Source organism: Geotrypetes seraphini, chromosome 1 (genome assembly GCF_902459505.1).
Source record: "Geotrypetes seraphini chromosome 1, aGeoSer1.1, whole genome shotgun sequence".
Lineage (NCBI taxonomy): Eukaryota > Metazoa > Chordata > Amphibia > Gymnophiona > Dermophiidae > Geotrypetes > Geotrypetes seraphini.
This window is the reverse complement of record NC_047084.1, coordinates 401,840,050-401,852,927: the sequence shown is the minus strand read 5'-3', so window position 1 is coordinate 401,852,927 and position 12,878 is coordinate 401,840,050. Positions and strand designations below refer to the sequence as shown.

Genomic DNA, 12,878 nt, shown 5'->3' with positions numbered 1-12,878 from the left:
GTCCTGCTTAACAAACTGTCAAAAAACAAAAGTGTTGCATCCTGGGAGGGAAATGGTACATTTGTATACCAAGGAAAACCTATCAGTGGTTCTAACCTGCTCGACCTCGTTCGCAGTGTTACGCAGACCCATGCTCTTTCAGAGCAAAGAAGGCCCCTAGGCTGGGGGGAGTTCATGCAAACCTTAGCTGAATTAAATATGCCTTCCTCCATTGTGGGTAACGCAGCCAACAGAGATGTACTGTTATGCTTCAAGGAGAACCCAGCTATGAAGGTTCCTGAACTATAAACAAGCCTGCCAAGACCAAAGAACTCCTTCCTTATAAAAGACGTAAATTATTACCCAGTCACCGGTGGCTGAGTGTATAAAAACATATCTTCAATAAAATAATGCTTTTTTAAAATGAAAATAAAAGACTGCAGACATTTTGGTTTTAAGGTTTACATTCATGGTAGGAAACACCTGGGGTGTATAAAACGGGTTTTGAAAAGGTCTACACAATACTTGTTTTTTATTTTTTACAAGTTTCAGTATCATTTCATCATTTTGCATTAAATCTTCAGAATACATTTCTAAAATATTTTCAAAAGGCTGCCCTTTACAGCGATGATGTTAAAAAAAACACACAGTGATAGCCACAGGCCTCAGACAGCGGTTGCTGTAACTGTCTGTTATGATATAATACGGCCTTACAGTGTTTATTGAAAAAGTTCATAATGCTGTTAGGAAAGAATAAACTATCCGGTGGTTGTCCGTAAGAACCAAAAAATTCTCCTGTCCCGTTCCCGGTCACATAGAGGGCCAACCAGAGTTCACCTGGTAGGTTGTGTGGGTGTGTGTTCACGACAATTCCCACGGGTTTCCTTGGTATTTCTAATCCTGTTAACCAGTCACAGGGCAGTACATCTAAAAAAGATTCTGCAACACAGGAGTCCTTCTTTAAAACACGGAAGGTCTGTACGGTGTTCATGTTCAAGAATGGTCAAAAAGAACATTCCTTCTATGATTAACCTCTATCACGTTGTCGAAAACCCCATAAACAATCATGTTCACAGTGTGAGGTAAAGCTCTGGCAAAATGTATTTCAGCCCGCAGGTTTTGATCAGCGAGTTGTGGTCAGCGCACTCCTGGTCTGGCGATAGGTCAAAGGCTAGCAGCATATAACCTTTGTAAAACTCCTGACGATCAACCAGGAGGGCATTGTCTTTTAGGTGTTTACCGGTCGCTTGAATTAGTTGCATACATTCTCTCACACAATTTCCATTTTCAAAGTCGGGTTGTAGAGGTTTTCCGGGTACTTGTTTACCATCTACATACAGAGCTGCAAAATTAATATCGTAATGTTTAAAATTGAAAGGGTTTTTAGCATAATTACCACTGAAAGCATCGTTATCCACAAAGCCCAACACGATGAGCTTTGATAACTGCCCCAAAAAGAGATTTTCCTGATTAGTCACACGGGCGCCGGCCGGTATACTAAACACCTTCAAACCCACATGGTCTATCGCATGCTTGGCGTTAGCTTTCAGTAGAGCTTCAGCATGTCCAAAGCGCACTCCAGGGGCCCTTTAACTCTCTTTATAAAGAGGGCAGCGTTTAGGATAAGGAGTTTATAATTTTGGTCAGCATGACCGCACATTAAACAGAAAGAGTTTTTGTTAGGAGACAATTTTATTTTAAGATCTACGCCGTTGATGAATAGCTTTTCTTGAAAAAATAGATCGCTGTGTAAATATCCCAACAGTTCCACCTTGTGGCTAGATGCTGTAAAGTGAGCCCTTTCAGTAAAACCCACATTACGTGCACCTATATCTCTAACGTCGTGATGTTCGGCTGTATCCTTATAAAACAGGCCACTTGTGAACTGTGATTTGAGGGCTCCTTCATCATAATTGAGGATCAGCTCTATGAGGGCTCTGTAGGGGTAACAGTTATTACTCTGACTAATCAGCTGGTCTCCCAGGGTAACAACCAATTGGCTAAAAATAGATGCAATCGGGTAGTTTACCAGGGCTACTTTGGCGGCTGCGTCAATGTCTGAACCGTCTTTAATTTTACAGGTCAGATGCAGGAGAGTGTTGTTTAAATCAATGTATTCTTCACCATGCCCCGCTATGTAGAAGTCCAAAGGTGCTGTTTCCAATAAAGCTGATAATGGTGGTATTTCCACATAGATGCTTTTTTCGATACTGGTTTGGGTTGGGGATAGCTCAAACAGATCTAGTTCTGATTTAACGCATTTTTCAGAGCCGTTGTGTACAAAAGCCATGGTTTTTTAGAATATATCACGTTTCGTAGAACGGGTCCTTCTCTTCTTGGATCCGCTGGATAGCTTCTGTGATTTGTTACTTTGGGGTTTCTTTCTTTTAAAAGGTTTTGGAGGTCCTTGCAGAATCTCTTGAGGATGGGTCCTCTTTCTTTTAACACCCCATCTAACCACAGCCAGTCCCGACCCCGCCTGCTCTGCGGAATGGTTTATTTTATTTAGAACGGTTGTTGCGACATGGCCCATGACATCTTTAGCTATGTTTTTTGCGGCTCCTTTCATATGTGGTTTAATAATTTCAAAACCCCTTCTCAAAAGCGGTATTGCTTTTCTAAAAAGACTATGAAATACGCCACCTACACCGGCACCGTACATGACAGGGGCCCCGTGATATCCTGAAAGTCCATAACCGGCTTGTGCTGTGTAATAATTTTTGTATGCTTTGGGGTCTCCAAACTCTTTAGACACCAACATTTTAAAACACAATAGTCTTCCTGGGTCGCAGGTGAAGCTTAAGGATCACTTTCCTGTAACGAAATGAGACGTTCCTGTTCTGATCTGTCTTTATTTCAAATGTGATGGTGTCGATGTGCTGCTTGTTCACAGGTACATAGTGTGGTTTATCGTACATGAGGGTGATAAACTTATCCGCTGACCTTAGAGCTGGAACACAGCGCAACAGTTGTACAAAATTGTCACCTACTAACTGGTGCTCTACAATATCGGTGTACACGTAGAGGGTATTAAAGCCGGCCTCGATATTTGCTGGGAAATGAGAATGCCTTTTATTAACATTAGTCTTTACCCCCAAAATGGTTGCCAAATCACCCCCTGCAGAAATAACAGACTTATCCTCTGATTTTACATGAATTCTTCACGTATTGGGGTCATATATGATTCTCGGTGGTCTCTCAGACTCAAAGACGCTTCTAATGTCATGATTCAAGGTTTCCAATAACCTCCCCATGGTCGCATAATATCCTCTCTGGATTGTAAATTGGTGTACATTTCCTTCTCCAGAGATGACAATGTACTTTATATCTTCCTTAATATTTTCCCAAGTATGTGGGTATTGTATTTCCACCAGCCCCGCTTCCCACGGCACCTGTAAGTCCAAAGGCCTAGCTATTTGTATGGTAAAATTAGAGCTGGTATTATGGGGAAACATAGCTGCCGAAGCATTGCTAGGCAATGTGATATAAAAGCCACCGTCATTCATTTTTTTTTTTTCTTTGTGTTGCTTCAAAAGACAAAATCAGATGTCTTGAATCTCTGAGGCTTTCACCCAACTGTTAAATTTATCAGGCCACCCCTTCCATTTCACGAGACAAATTTTGTTCTTACCCCCCTCCTTTTACCTTTAGAACCTTTTTGATATGGTATATTCTGTCCTCTAGAGGCTTGACTTTTAGTAATTCTTCAGGATAAAAAGAACCTTGTATAGCTTCGCTATCGTAATCCTGTATCTTGTATATTGTTCTCTGACCCCTGTTTAAAAACATCTTTTATTATAAATATCTCATCTGTCCATGTCTGCTCGTAACCTTTCTGAAATTTTCCTTTAACTTTTGATAGCCTCACATGGTCTCCTTTTATTAAGAGATCCTTGGTGTGATCGCGTTTGATGTTACTGCCGTAGATTGTTTTCCAAATCTGCAAAGAGTTTGAGGGTGTCACATCTACAGGCCTCGCCTGTATCGTTCTGTGAAAACTATAATTATAGCTGTGCACTATAGCCTGTAGGACGTAAAGGTATTATGAGCTGTAAAATATCTCCACATTTTGGATTTTAAAGTCCTGTTAAATCTTTCCACTACAGCTGCTTTAACATCATTATGGGTCACAAAATGGCTAACACCTTTTTGTTTTAATAAATTCTTCAGAGACTTATTTAAAAGTTCTTTACCTTTGTCTGTTTGAAGCTTTTCAGGTGTATGCCCTAAATTAAATATTGTTTCAAAGGCTTTGGTAACTTCGTGACCTTGTTTTTGTTTTTAAACTCATGACCCATGCATATTTTGACAGGATATCTATTACCGTTAAGATGAATTTGTAACCGTTGTTATAACGTGCAAAGGCTGACATGTCGACTAAGTCACTTTGCCACTGTCTGTCAACTTCCAACACCATTGTTTTATTTCTTTTAAAATGGATTCTAGCCAGTCTATGTAAATTGTATGCGTTTTGACTTGTGACCCAATCCACTATGTCTTTTCTCCGGACTGTGATATCGCTCTTTTTAGCCACTTGAAGTAGAGGGCTAATGCCTCCATAGCTTCCTGCCGCGTATGGATCATAATAAATTTGCTTCAATAAAGATTCTTTCATAGCTCTAAATTTAAAAAAAAAAATAGGTCTTAAAACTGCCTTTTTAACAATTGCCAATTGCTGCCTGGCTGGCCCGGAACTTCCTCTCTGACGTTAGAATTGACATCGGGTGGCTAGAATTGGTCAGCCTCATGCTGGGGAAGATAAGTAGGGAGAACTAAGAACTCGGCGCCGGCCTGTTCTCCAATGGTGGCTTGGGGGAGAGCAGGGAGAAATAAAGAAAGAAAGGGGGGACAGGGAGACAGAAAGAAAGAAGGGAGACGGGACATAGACAGAAAGGGGCATGGAGAGAGAAAGAAAGAAAGGGCATGGAGAAAGAAAAAAAGAAAGAAAGGGGGCATGGAGAGAGAAAGACAGACATATAGAAAGAAAGGGGGCATGAAGAGAGAGAGAAAGAAAGAAGGGGGCAGGGTGAAAGAAATAAAAAGTTGGGGGAGGGAAGGAGACAGATATCAGCAGGGGAAAGGAAGGAAGGAAGGAGGGAGGGAGAGAAAGGAAAGAAAGAGATGTAAGACCATGGAAATAGGGACGGAAGAAGAGAGAGATAGAAGGGAAGGTAAGACATGGAAACATAGATTTTGAAAAGAAAACAGAAAAAATTGAATATTAAGTTAGAGAATGACACGGGGAATAAATCTGTCCCCGTCACTGCACCGTCCCCGGCCCACCATCCTCTGCACCGCCCCGTCACCGCCGTTCCCTTCACCGCCCCGTCACCGTCAACGCCATCCCTTTCACCGCCCCGTCACCACCACTGCCATCCCATTCACCGCCCCGTCACCGTCCCCGCAGCATCCATATAAGCCTTAGTACTGCAATATTTAGCTTATTCCTTTCTTATAAATCAAAGTTCCTGCTGCTGAACTAGAGAAAGAGATGTTCAGCTGGCAGGGCTTTGTTTATAAATTTTTATCAACACAACTAATATACTACTTTATCCTAAAGCAAAAAAATAAATAAATAAATAGAATTTTTTTTCTACCTTTGTTGTCTGGTTTCTGCTTTCCACATCTTCTCATTCAATTCCTTCCATCCACTGTGTCTCTTCTCTCTGCGTCTTCCATTTGCTGTTACTGTGCCTCTCCCTTCACCCCCTCCCACAATTGGTCTAGCACCCATCTTCTTCCCTCCGCTCCCCCATAGTCTGGCATCTGTCTTCTTCTTCCCTTCCAGCGTCTTCTCCCTACTCTGCCTTCCACATTTCCAAGGAAGAGAAACTTTTCCCTTTCACCTCCTCCTTCCTTGTGTGAGCCGGAACACGCGGTCCCACGCACGCCGGCTCGATCGTTTAACCAGCTTCCTCTCTCCAGCTCTCCTTAGTTTGCCAGCTTTCTTTTTCGGCGACTGGCACGCTTTCAAAGAGCCGCGCATGCGCGGCTGCTCAAAGTTCAATCTTCTGCTCTGCTGCAACTTCCTGTTTCCGGTTGGGTCAGAGCAGAAGATTGAATACTGAGCAGCCACGCATGCGTGGCTCTTTTGAAAGCGTTCCGGTCGCTGAAAAAGAAAGCCGGCAAACTAAGGTGAGGTGGAGAGAGGAAGCTGGTTAAACGATCGAGCCGGCATGCGGGTAAGCGGGTGGGGGCTTCGGGGACCACACGATCCTTTATGCCACAAGCTGTCAAGTGCAAGCACTGGAGATTGGGATGTAAAAGAGATCCTTAACTCTGTGTGAGAAGAGATGGAAAGATATGCAGGGGTATTGGTTCCTTGAAATTGAGCTGAAGTATAAGGGAGCACCATGATTGTCTGGGCCACTGAGGGGCTATGAGGATCATGGTGGCCAATTCTTGTTTGAGCTTGATTTACGTCTTGAGAATGAGAGGAATCGGTGGAAACACAAAGGAATTTGTGCGTCCAATCCAGAAGAAAAGCATCTGCCTCTAGATGTTGCAGAGAGTATTGTCTGGAGCAGAATTGAGGCAGCTTGTGATTGTGGGGTACACAAAAGGGTCTAAAGTCCCACAAAGAGAGAATATCTGATGCAAGACTGTGGAGTTGAGCATCAACTCATGCGGCCGGAGAAATCTGCTGAGTTTGTCAGTGAGAGAATTCTTCTCTCCCTAACTATAGATCACTTTAAGGAATATGTTGTGAGCAATAGCCCAGTGCCAAATCTTCTCAGCCTCCTGACAAAGGAGAGAACCTGTTCCTTCTTGCTTGTTTATGTAATACATTGCCACCTGATTGTCCATGAGTATTAGGAGCACTTGATTGGCTATAATGTGCTGAAAAGACTTGAGAACATTGAGAATGGCCATGAGTTCCAAGAGATTGATGTAGAATTGTTGCTCTTGGGCTGACCAGTGACCCTCTGTACTAAGACAGTCCAGATAAGCTCCCCAAGCATACTTGTATGAGTCTGTGGTCAGAATTTCTGATGTGGAGTCATTTGAAACAAAAACCCTCTGAAAAGATTTGAAGAGTTCATCTACCACTGCAGAGATGTGACTCCAATCTCCAATCTCCTGTGAGATAGATTGAGACCACTGAGATGCTAGAGACCATTGAGGTGTCCTGAGATGAAGTCTCGCAAAGGGGGTAACATAGACCGTTGACGTCTTGTGGCCCAGTAGTACCATCATCCGCCTGGCCGAGATGAAGGGAAGGTGATAAACCTAGTTGCAAAGCTGAATAAAATTGTCTTGTCTTTGCTGAGGGAGAAATGTCCTGAGTTGAATGGTGTCGAGCAGGGCTCCTATGAATTGTAGAGTTTAAGAGGGTTGAAGGTGAAATTTTAGAAAGTTGATTTTGAACCCCACTGCTAAAGCAAAAGGATTATTGACTATGTTGCTGAGAGCACCCCTTGAGGAGTGGAATCTTTTATTTGCCAATCATCGAAATAAGGAAAAACCTGAAGACCTTGAGCCCTTAAAACCACTGCCACTGCTACGAGGTACTTGATGAATACTCTAGGCGAGGATGCCAGGCGGAATGACAAAACCTTGTACTGAAAGTGCTGATGGGCTACTTGAAATCTGAGGAGTTTCCTGTGGGCAGAATGACTTGGAATGTGGGTATAAGCTTCTATTAGATCCAGAGAGCATAGCCAATTATTCTGATCTAAGAGAGGATATAGAGTTGCCAAGGGCAACATGGAAAACTTTTCCTTTACTAAGAATTTGTTCAGGCCCCTGAGGTCTAAAATTGGACACAGATCTCCCGTCATCTATGGGATTAAAAAAACCTTGAGTAAAAACCCTAATTCTTTTGAGCAGGAGGGACAGTCTCTATGGCATTCAGAAGAAATAAAGATTCTATCTCCCAAAGAAGAAGAGACGTCTGCTGAGGGTTTAAATAATACTCTCTTGGAGGATGATCTGGAGATGTAGTAATGAAATGGAGAGTAACCCCCTTGAATGACTTTGAGAACCCAGAGGACTGTTGTTATCAGGGCCCAACTTGGATGGTATAATTGGAGCCGATCTCCAATTGGCTGAGAGAGAGGACCAGTGGCTATGCTCTCTATGAGTCCATCAAAAAGACTGAGCAAATTTTTGAGGAGCTGAATGTTTAAGACTTTTGAGGACAATGCTGATTTTGCTTCTTCTGCTGAGGTGGACAGGAGACAGAAGGTTTGGCAGAAAAACACCTCTGGTATGAAGAAGGTTAAGATGACAGAAGTTGTGGGAGACTTAGACTTGGTTCTGAGTAAAGCATTCCAATTCTTTTCGTGGTCAGTTAGAATTTGAATGGCCACCTCAATGGAATCACCAAAAAGTTGTTCCATACAGGGAATATTAGCTAATCTGTGTTGAAGGTTAATGTCCATATCCGAGACCCTCAAACATGCCATTGACATAGCCGAAGCTCTAGATGATAACTCAAAGGCATCAAAAGCATATCTCACCAAATACTTTATGGTTTGAGAGAGTGTGAAAGATGTTGTGAAATTCCTGAAGATGTTGTGCAGAAATATATTTGTGAAAAAAAAGGTAGTTTCCATACTAGATGTTTCATGTAATAGGATCGTCGAAGAGATGACTGATAGAAACATAGAAACATAGAAAGATGACAGCAGAAAAGGGCTACAGCCCATCAAGTCTGCCCACTCTACTGACCCACCCCCTTAAATCTATACCCTAGTGACCCTATTCCTTATCTTCATCCTCGTAGGGATCCCATTTATTCTTAAAGTCTGGGACGCTGCTGGCCTCGATCACTTGCACTGGAAGCTTGTTCCAATGATCTTTCACTCTTTCCGTGAAGAAGTACTTCCTGGCGTCACCATGAAATTTCCCTCCCCTGAGTTTGAGCGGATGCCCTCTTGTGGCTGAGGGTCCTTTGAGAAAGAAAATATCATCTTCCACCTTGACACGTCCCGTGATGTATTTAAATGTCTCAATCATGTCTCCCCTCTCCCTACGTTCTTCGAGAGTGTAGAGCTGCAATTTGTTCAGTCTTTCTTCATATGAGAGACCCTTGAGCCCCGAGACCATCCTGGTGGCCATCCGCTGAACCGATTCAATTCTGAGCATATCTTTACGGTAATGTGGCCTCCAGAATTGCACACAGTATTCCAGATGAGGTCTCACCATGGCTCTGTACAGCGGCATTATGACTTCAGGCTTCCAGCTGACAAAACTTCTCTTGATACAACCCATTATCTGCCTTGCCTTAGATGAAGCCTTCTCCACTTGAGTGGCAGTTTTCATGTCTGCACTGATGATTACTCCTAAATCTCGTTCTGCTGTAGTCCTAGTTAAAGTTTCTCCATTCAAGGTGTAAGCTCTGCATGGATTGTCTCTTCTGAAGTGCATGACCTTACATTTCTTGGCGTTGAAGCCTAGCTGCCAGGTCGAGGACCAACTTTCTAATGTAAGCCATAGTATCCTGTAGATTGCATTCACTTACTATATTACATAGTTTAGTGTCATCAGAGAATAATATTATCTTACCTTGAAGCCCTTGAGTCAGATCACCTATGAATATATTGAAAAGGAGTGGACTCAGGACTGAGCCCTGCGGCACTCCGCTGGTCACCTCCGATGTTTTAGAGAGGGTACTGTTAACCACCACCCTCTGAAGTCTGACGCTTAGTCAATCATTGACCCATGCAGTTAGCATGTCTCCTAAGCCCATCGATTTCATCTTGCTCAGCAGCCTGTGGTGTGGGACGCTGTCAAAGGCTTTGCTGAAGTCCAGGTTCACGACGTCCAAGGACTCTCCCAGATCCAACCTTCTTGTTACCCAATCAAAGAAGCTGATGAGATTGGATTGGCAGGATCTACCCTTGGTGAATCCATGTTGACTGGGATCCCATAGACTCCCCTCATTCAAGACCATGTCTAATCTACGTTTAATTAGTGTTTCCATGAGTTTACACACTATTGATGTGAGACTCATCGGTCTATAGTTCGCATCCTCCGCCTTGCAACCCTTAGCAACGTTAGCTGTTTTCCAGTCCAAGGGAACTTTCCCCGTACTAAGTGAGAGATTGAAGAGCACGGCCAACGGTTCCACCAGGACGTCGCTCAACTCTCTGAGCAATCTTGGGTGCAAATTGTCCAGTCCCATGGCTTTATTCACCTTGAGTTTTGTCAGTTCGCTGTATACGTCTCCTGGTGTGAACTCAAAATTCTGAAACGGGTCCTCCGCGATTTGCTTTGCCTTCAACTGTGGACTGTGTCCCGGTGCCTCGCAGGTGAAGATTGAGCAGAAGTATTCATTCAGTAGTTCGGCTTTATCAGAATCCGCTTCCGCGTAGTTTCCGTCCAGTCTCCTAAGGCGTACTATCCCGTATGTGTTCCTTTTCCTATCACTAATATACCTGAAGAAGGATTTGTCCCCTTTCTTAATGTTTTTCGTCAGTTTCTTCCACTCGAAGTTTGGCCTCCCTAACTGCCGTTTTGACCGCTGCAGACCTGGTCTTATATTCCACGTTAGCTTCTCTTTTCTTCGTACGCTTGTAGGATAGAAATGCTTTTTTTTTCTTCTTAATGAGGTGCATTTAGATCTCCTTGGTGAACCATTGGGGTTTATTGTTTCTTTGACGTTTGTTTACTGATTTTATGTAGTGGCTAATCGCTTCGTGTAGAGTTGATTTCAGGGTTGACCACATAGTTTCCACATTACCGGTCTCCGCTTGGTCCCGCAGCGTCCGACGGACGAAGTTTCCCATGCGTGCGAAGTCGGTGCCCCGGAAATTTAGTACCTTTGTTTTAGTGTTTAACCTAGGGAAGCCTTTACTAAGGTTGAACCATACTATGTTGTGGTCGCTGGAGGCTAGCGTATCTCCTACTGAGACCTCTGAGACGCCTTCCCCATTGGTGAGTACCAGGTCGAGGATCGCCTGGGCCCTAGTGGGCTCCGTAACCATCTGTTTGAGACGTGCTCCCTTTATGGAGGTTAATAGCCTCCTGCTGCCGCTAGTTGTTGCTGAAAACGTGTTCCAGTCTACATCAGGCATGTTGAAGTCCCCTAGCAGTACAGCGTCGCCCCGTAGAGTGATATTTTCCATGTCTTCAATTAATTCTGCGTCCATGTCTTCCAGTTGTCTTGGGGGTCTGTATACCACACCAAGATACAGGCATTTTTCTCTGCCTCTTGCCAGGTTTACCCAGAGGGATTCCCCGGTGTACTTGACATCTGTGATCCTGGTGGTTTTGATGTCCTCTTTAATGTATAGTGCTACCCCTCCACCTAACCTGCCCTCTCTGTCCTGACAAAGTATATTGTAGCCCGGTATAGCCATATCCCATCCATGTGAGTCCGTGAACCAAGTTTCAGATATCGCCACCACATCCAGGTCGGCATTCCTTATTTCAGTCTCCAGTTCCAGAATTTTATTGCCTAAACTGTGTGCATTAACATACATGGCCCTCCATACCTTGTGTTTGGAGTAGAATGTCAAGAAGATCCATGGTGACTGGATGAAGATCCATATCGACATTCTGAAGGACAGCTGACTGGGGTACCATGGGGTCTCATGGCAGTATGCTCAAACAGGGCTGGTACCAGAGAGTCGATGCTAGTTCATAAAGTTTGAAAAGAGCACCCAGCTCCCTTTGGAAAAACTCATTGAGCTTATCTTTTATCTGCTGGTACCATCGGTGCAGCGGCTTGCCTTAGAGAGGGTGACTTTGATGAGGATGCACACCTCAAAGGAGAGGCAAGCCACAATAATGGGCGCCACTGCTTGGTCTGCATCAGGGGACTTGATGCTGTTGGAGCAAGAGCTCCTAATACCAATGTCGATGCAGGAATCTTCAATGTCAATGGTTGCAAAGTCCATGGCAGCATCAAACAATTTTTCCTGCTGAAGTCGACAGCTTTTAATCAAGCCCTTCTGCAAGGTGGAACACCAAGTGCAAGTTTCCACCCAGTGTTCAGGTCCAAGACACTGTAAGCAACATCAATAAGAGTCGGTGAGGGAAATAGACCTCTGATACCTACAGCACTTTTTAAAACCCGTTAACGGTCTTGACATGGACAGGAATATCGTGTCATCAAAATTAAACTCAATTGCTGAGGAGAAAACAAACCCTCCAAGGCTGAAGCCCGCGAGGAAAGAAGAGAAATAAACTCTTTTTTTTTTTAATTTTACCAACGAAAGGGTAAAAAAAAAGAGAGAAAAATAATAAGAAAAAAGTTAACAGAAAAAAATAGGTGAAGCAGGAAGGCAAGGCAAAAAAACTGAACAGATTTCAGAAAACAAGACTTCACTCAGCGGAAAACAAAAAACTCAGGAATCGTAAGCCTATGTCAGGCGAGAAGGCACTCGCGCATGCATGGTGTGGGTAGTCACAAAGTTTCTAAAAACTTAAAGTGGCGATACACTTTTAAAGCTGTCTGTACCGGGGCTCCATAGATAATGTCACCCACATGTGAGAATATGCTGCCTGCTTGTCCTGGGATAAATAGAATTCTAGGGATAAAATGTCAGCAGACAAGTGTCACTTGGTCTAGCTTGTGCTAGTAAATTGAAACTTTAAACAGTATTCATTTTTACTTTATTAAAATACATTTTTACTTACCCTTTCTTGTATTTCATCAAGGAATATCAAGCTGTTAACGTATTCCAATGTTGCTGATGGAGAAAATTCAAGTTTAAATTGGGCATCTTGTGCCTCAGCTATAATTGCATCCAATTTTTTCTTTGCCAGATCAGGAAGCATCTCATTAATAGCCTAGAAATGTAGATGGTACTCATATAACTTCATTCTAATAGCACATAGCTAGACATAAAATACTAATATGCTTACCTTTGTCTCAAAATTTAATTGCAGTATATATTCCTCTGATTCAGATCATTTATGCTAACTTTTACGTTCTTTCTGATCAATAT

The 12,878-nt window shown here is 43.2% G+C and overlaps 1 protein-coding gene across 1 annotated transcript in view; it reads right to left on the bottom strand.

Annotated features, from left to right (window-relative positions):
• The window catches only part of LOC117347325 (dynein heavy chain 6, axonemal-like), a 2,502,256-nt gene that overhangs the window by 2,076,668 nt on the left and 412,710 nt on the right, over positions 1–12,878 (bottom strand). The window contains 1 exon segment of the mRNA XM_033918113.1: positions 12,568–12,720. Coding sequence (XP_033774004.1) covers positions 12,568–12,720 — 153 coding nt within the window.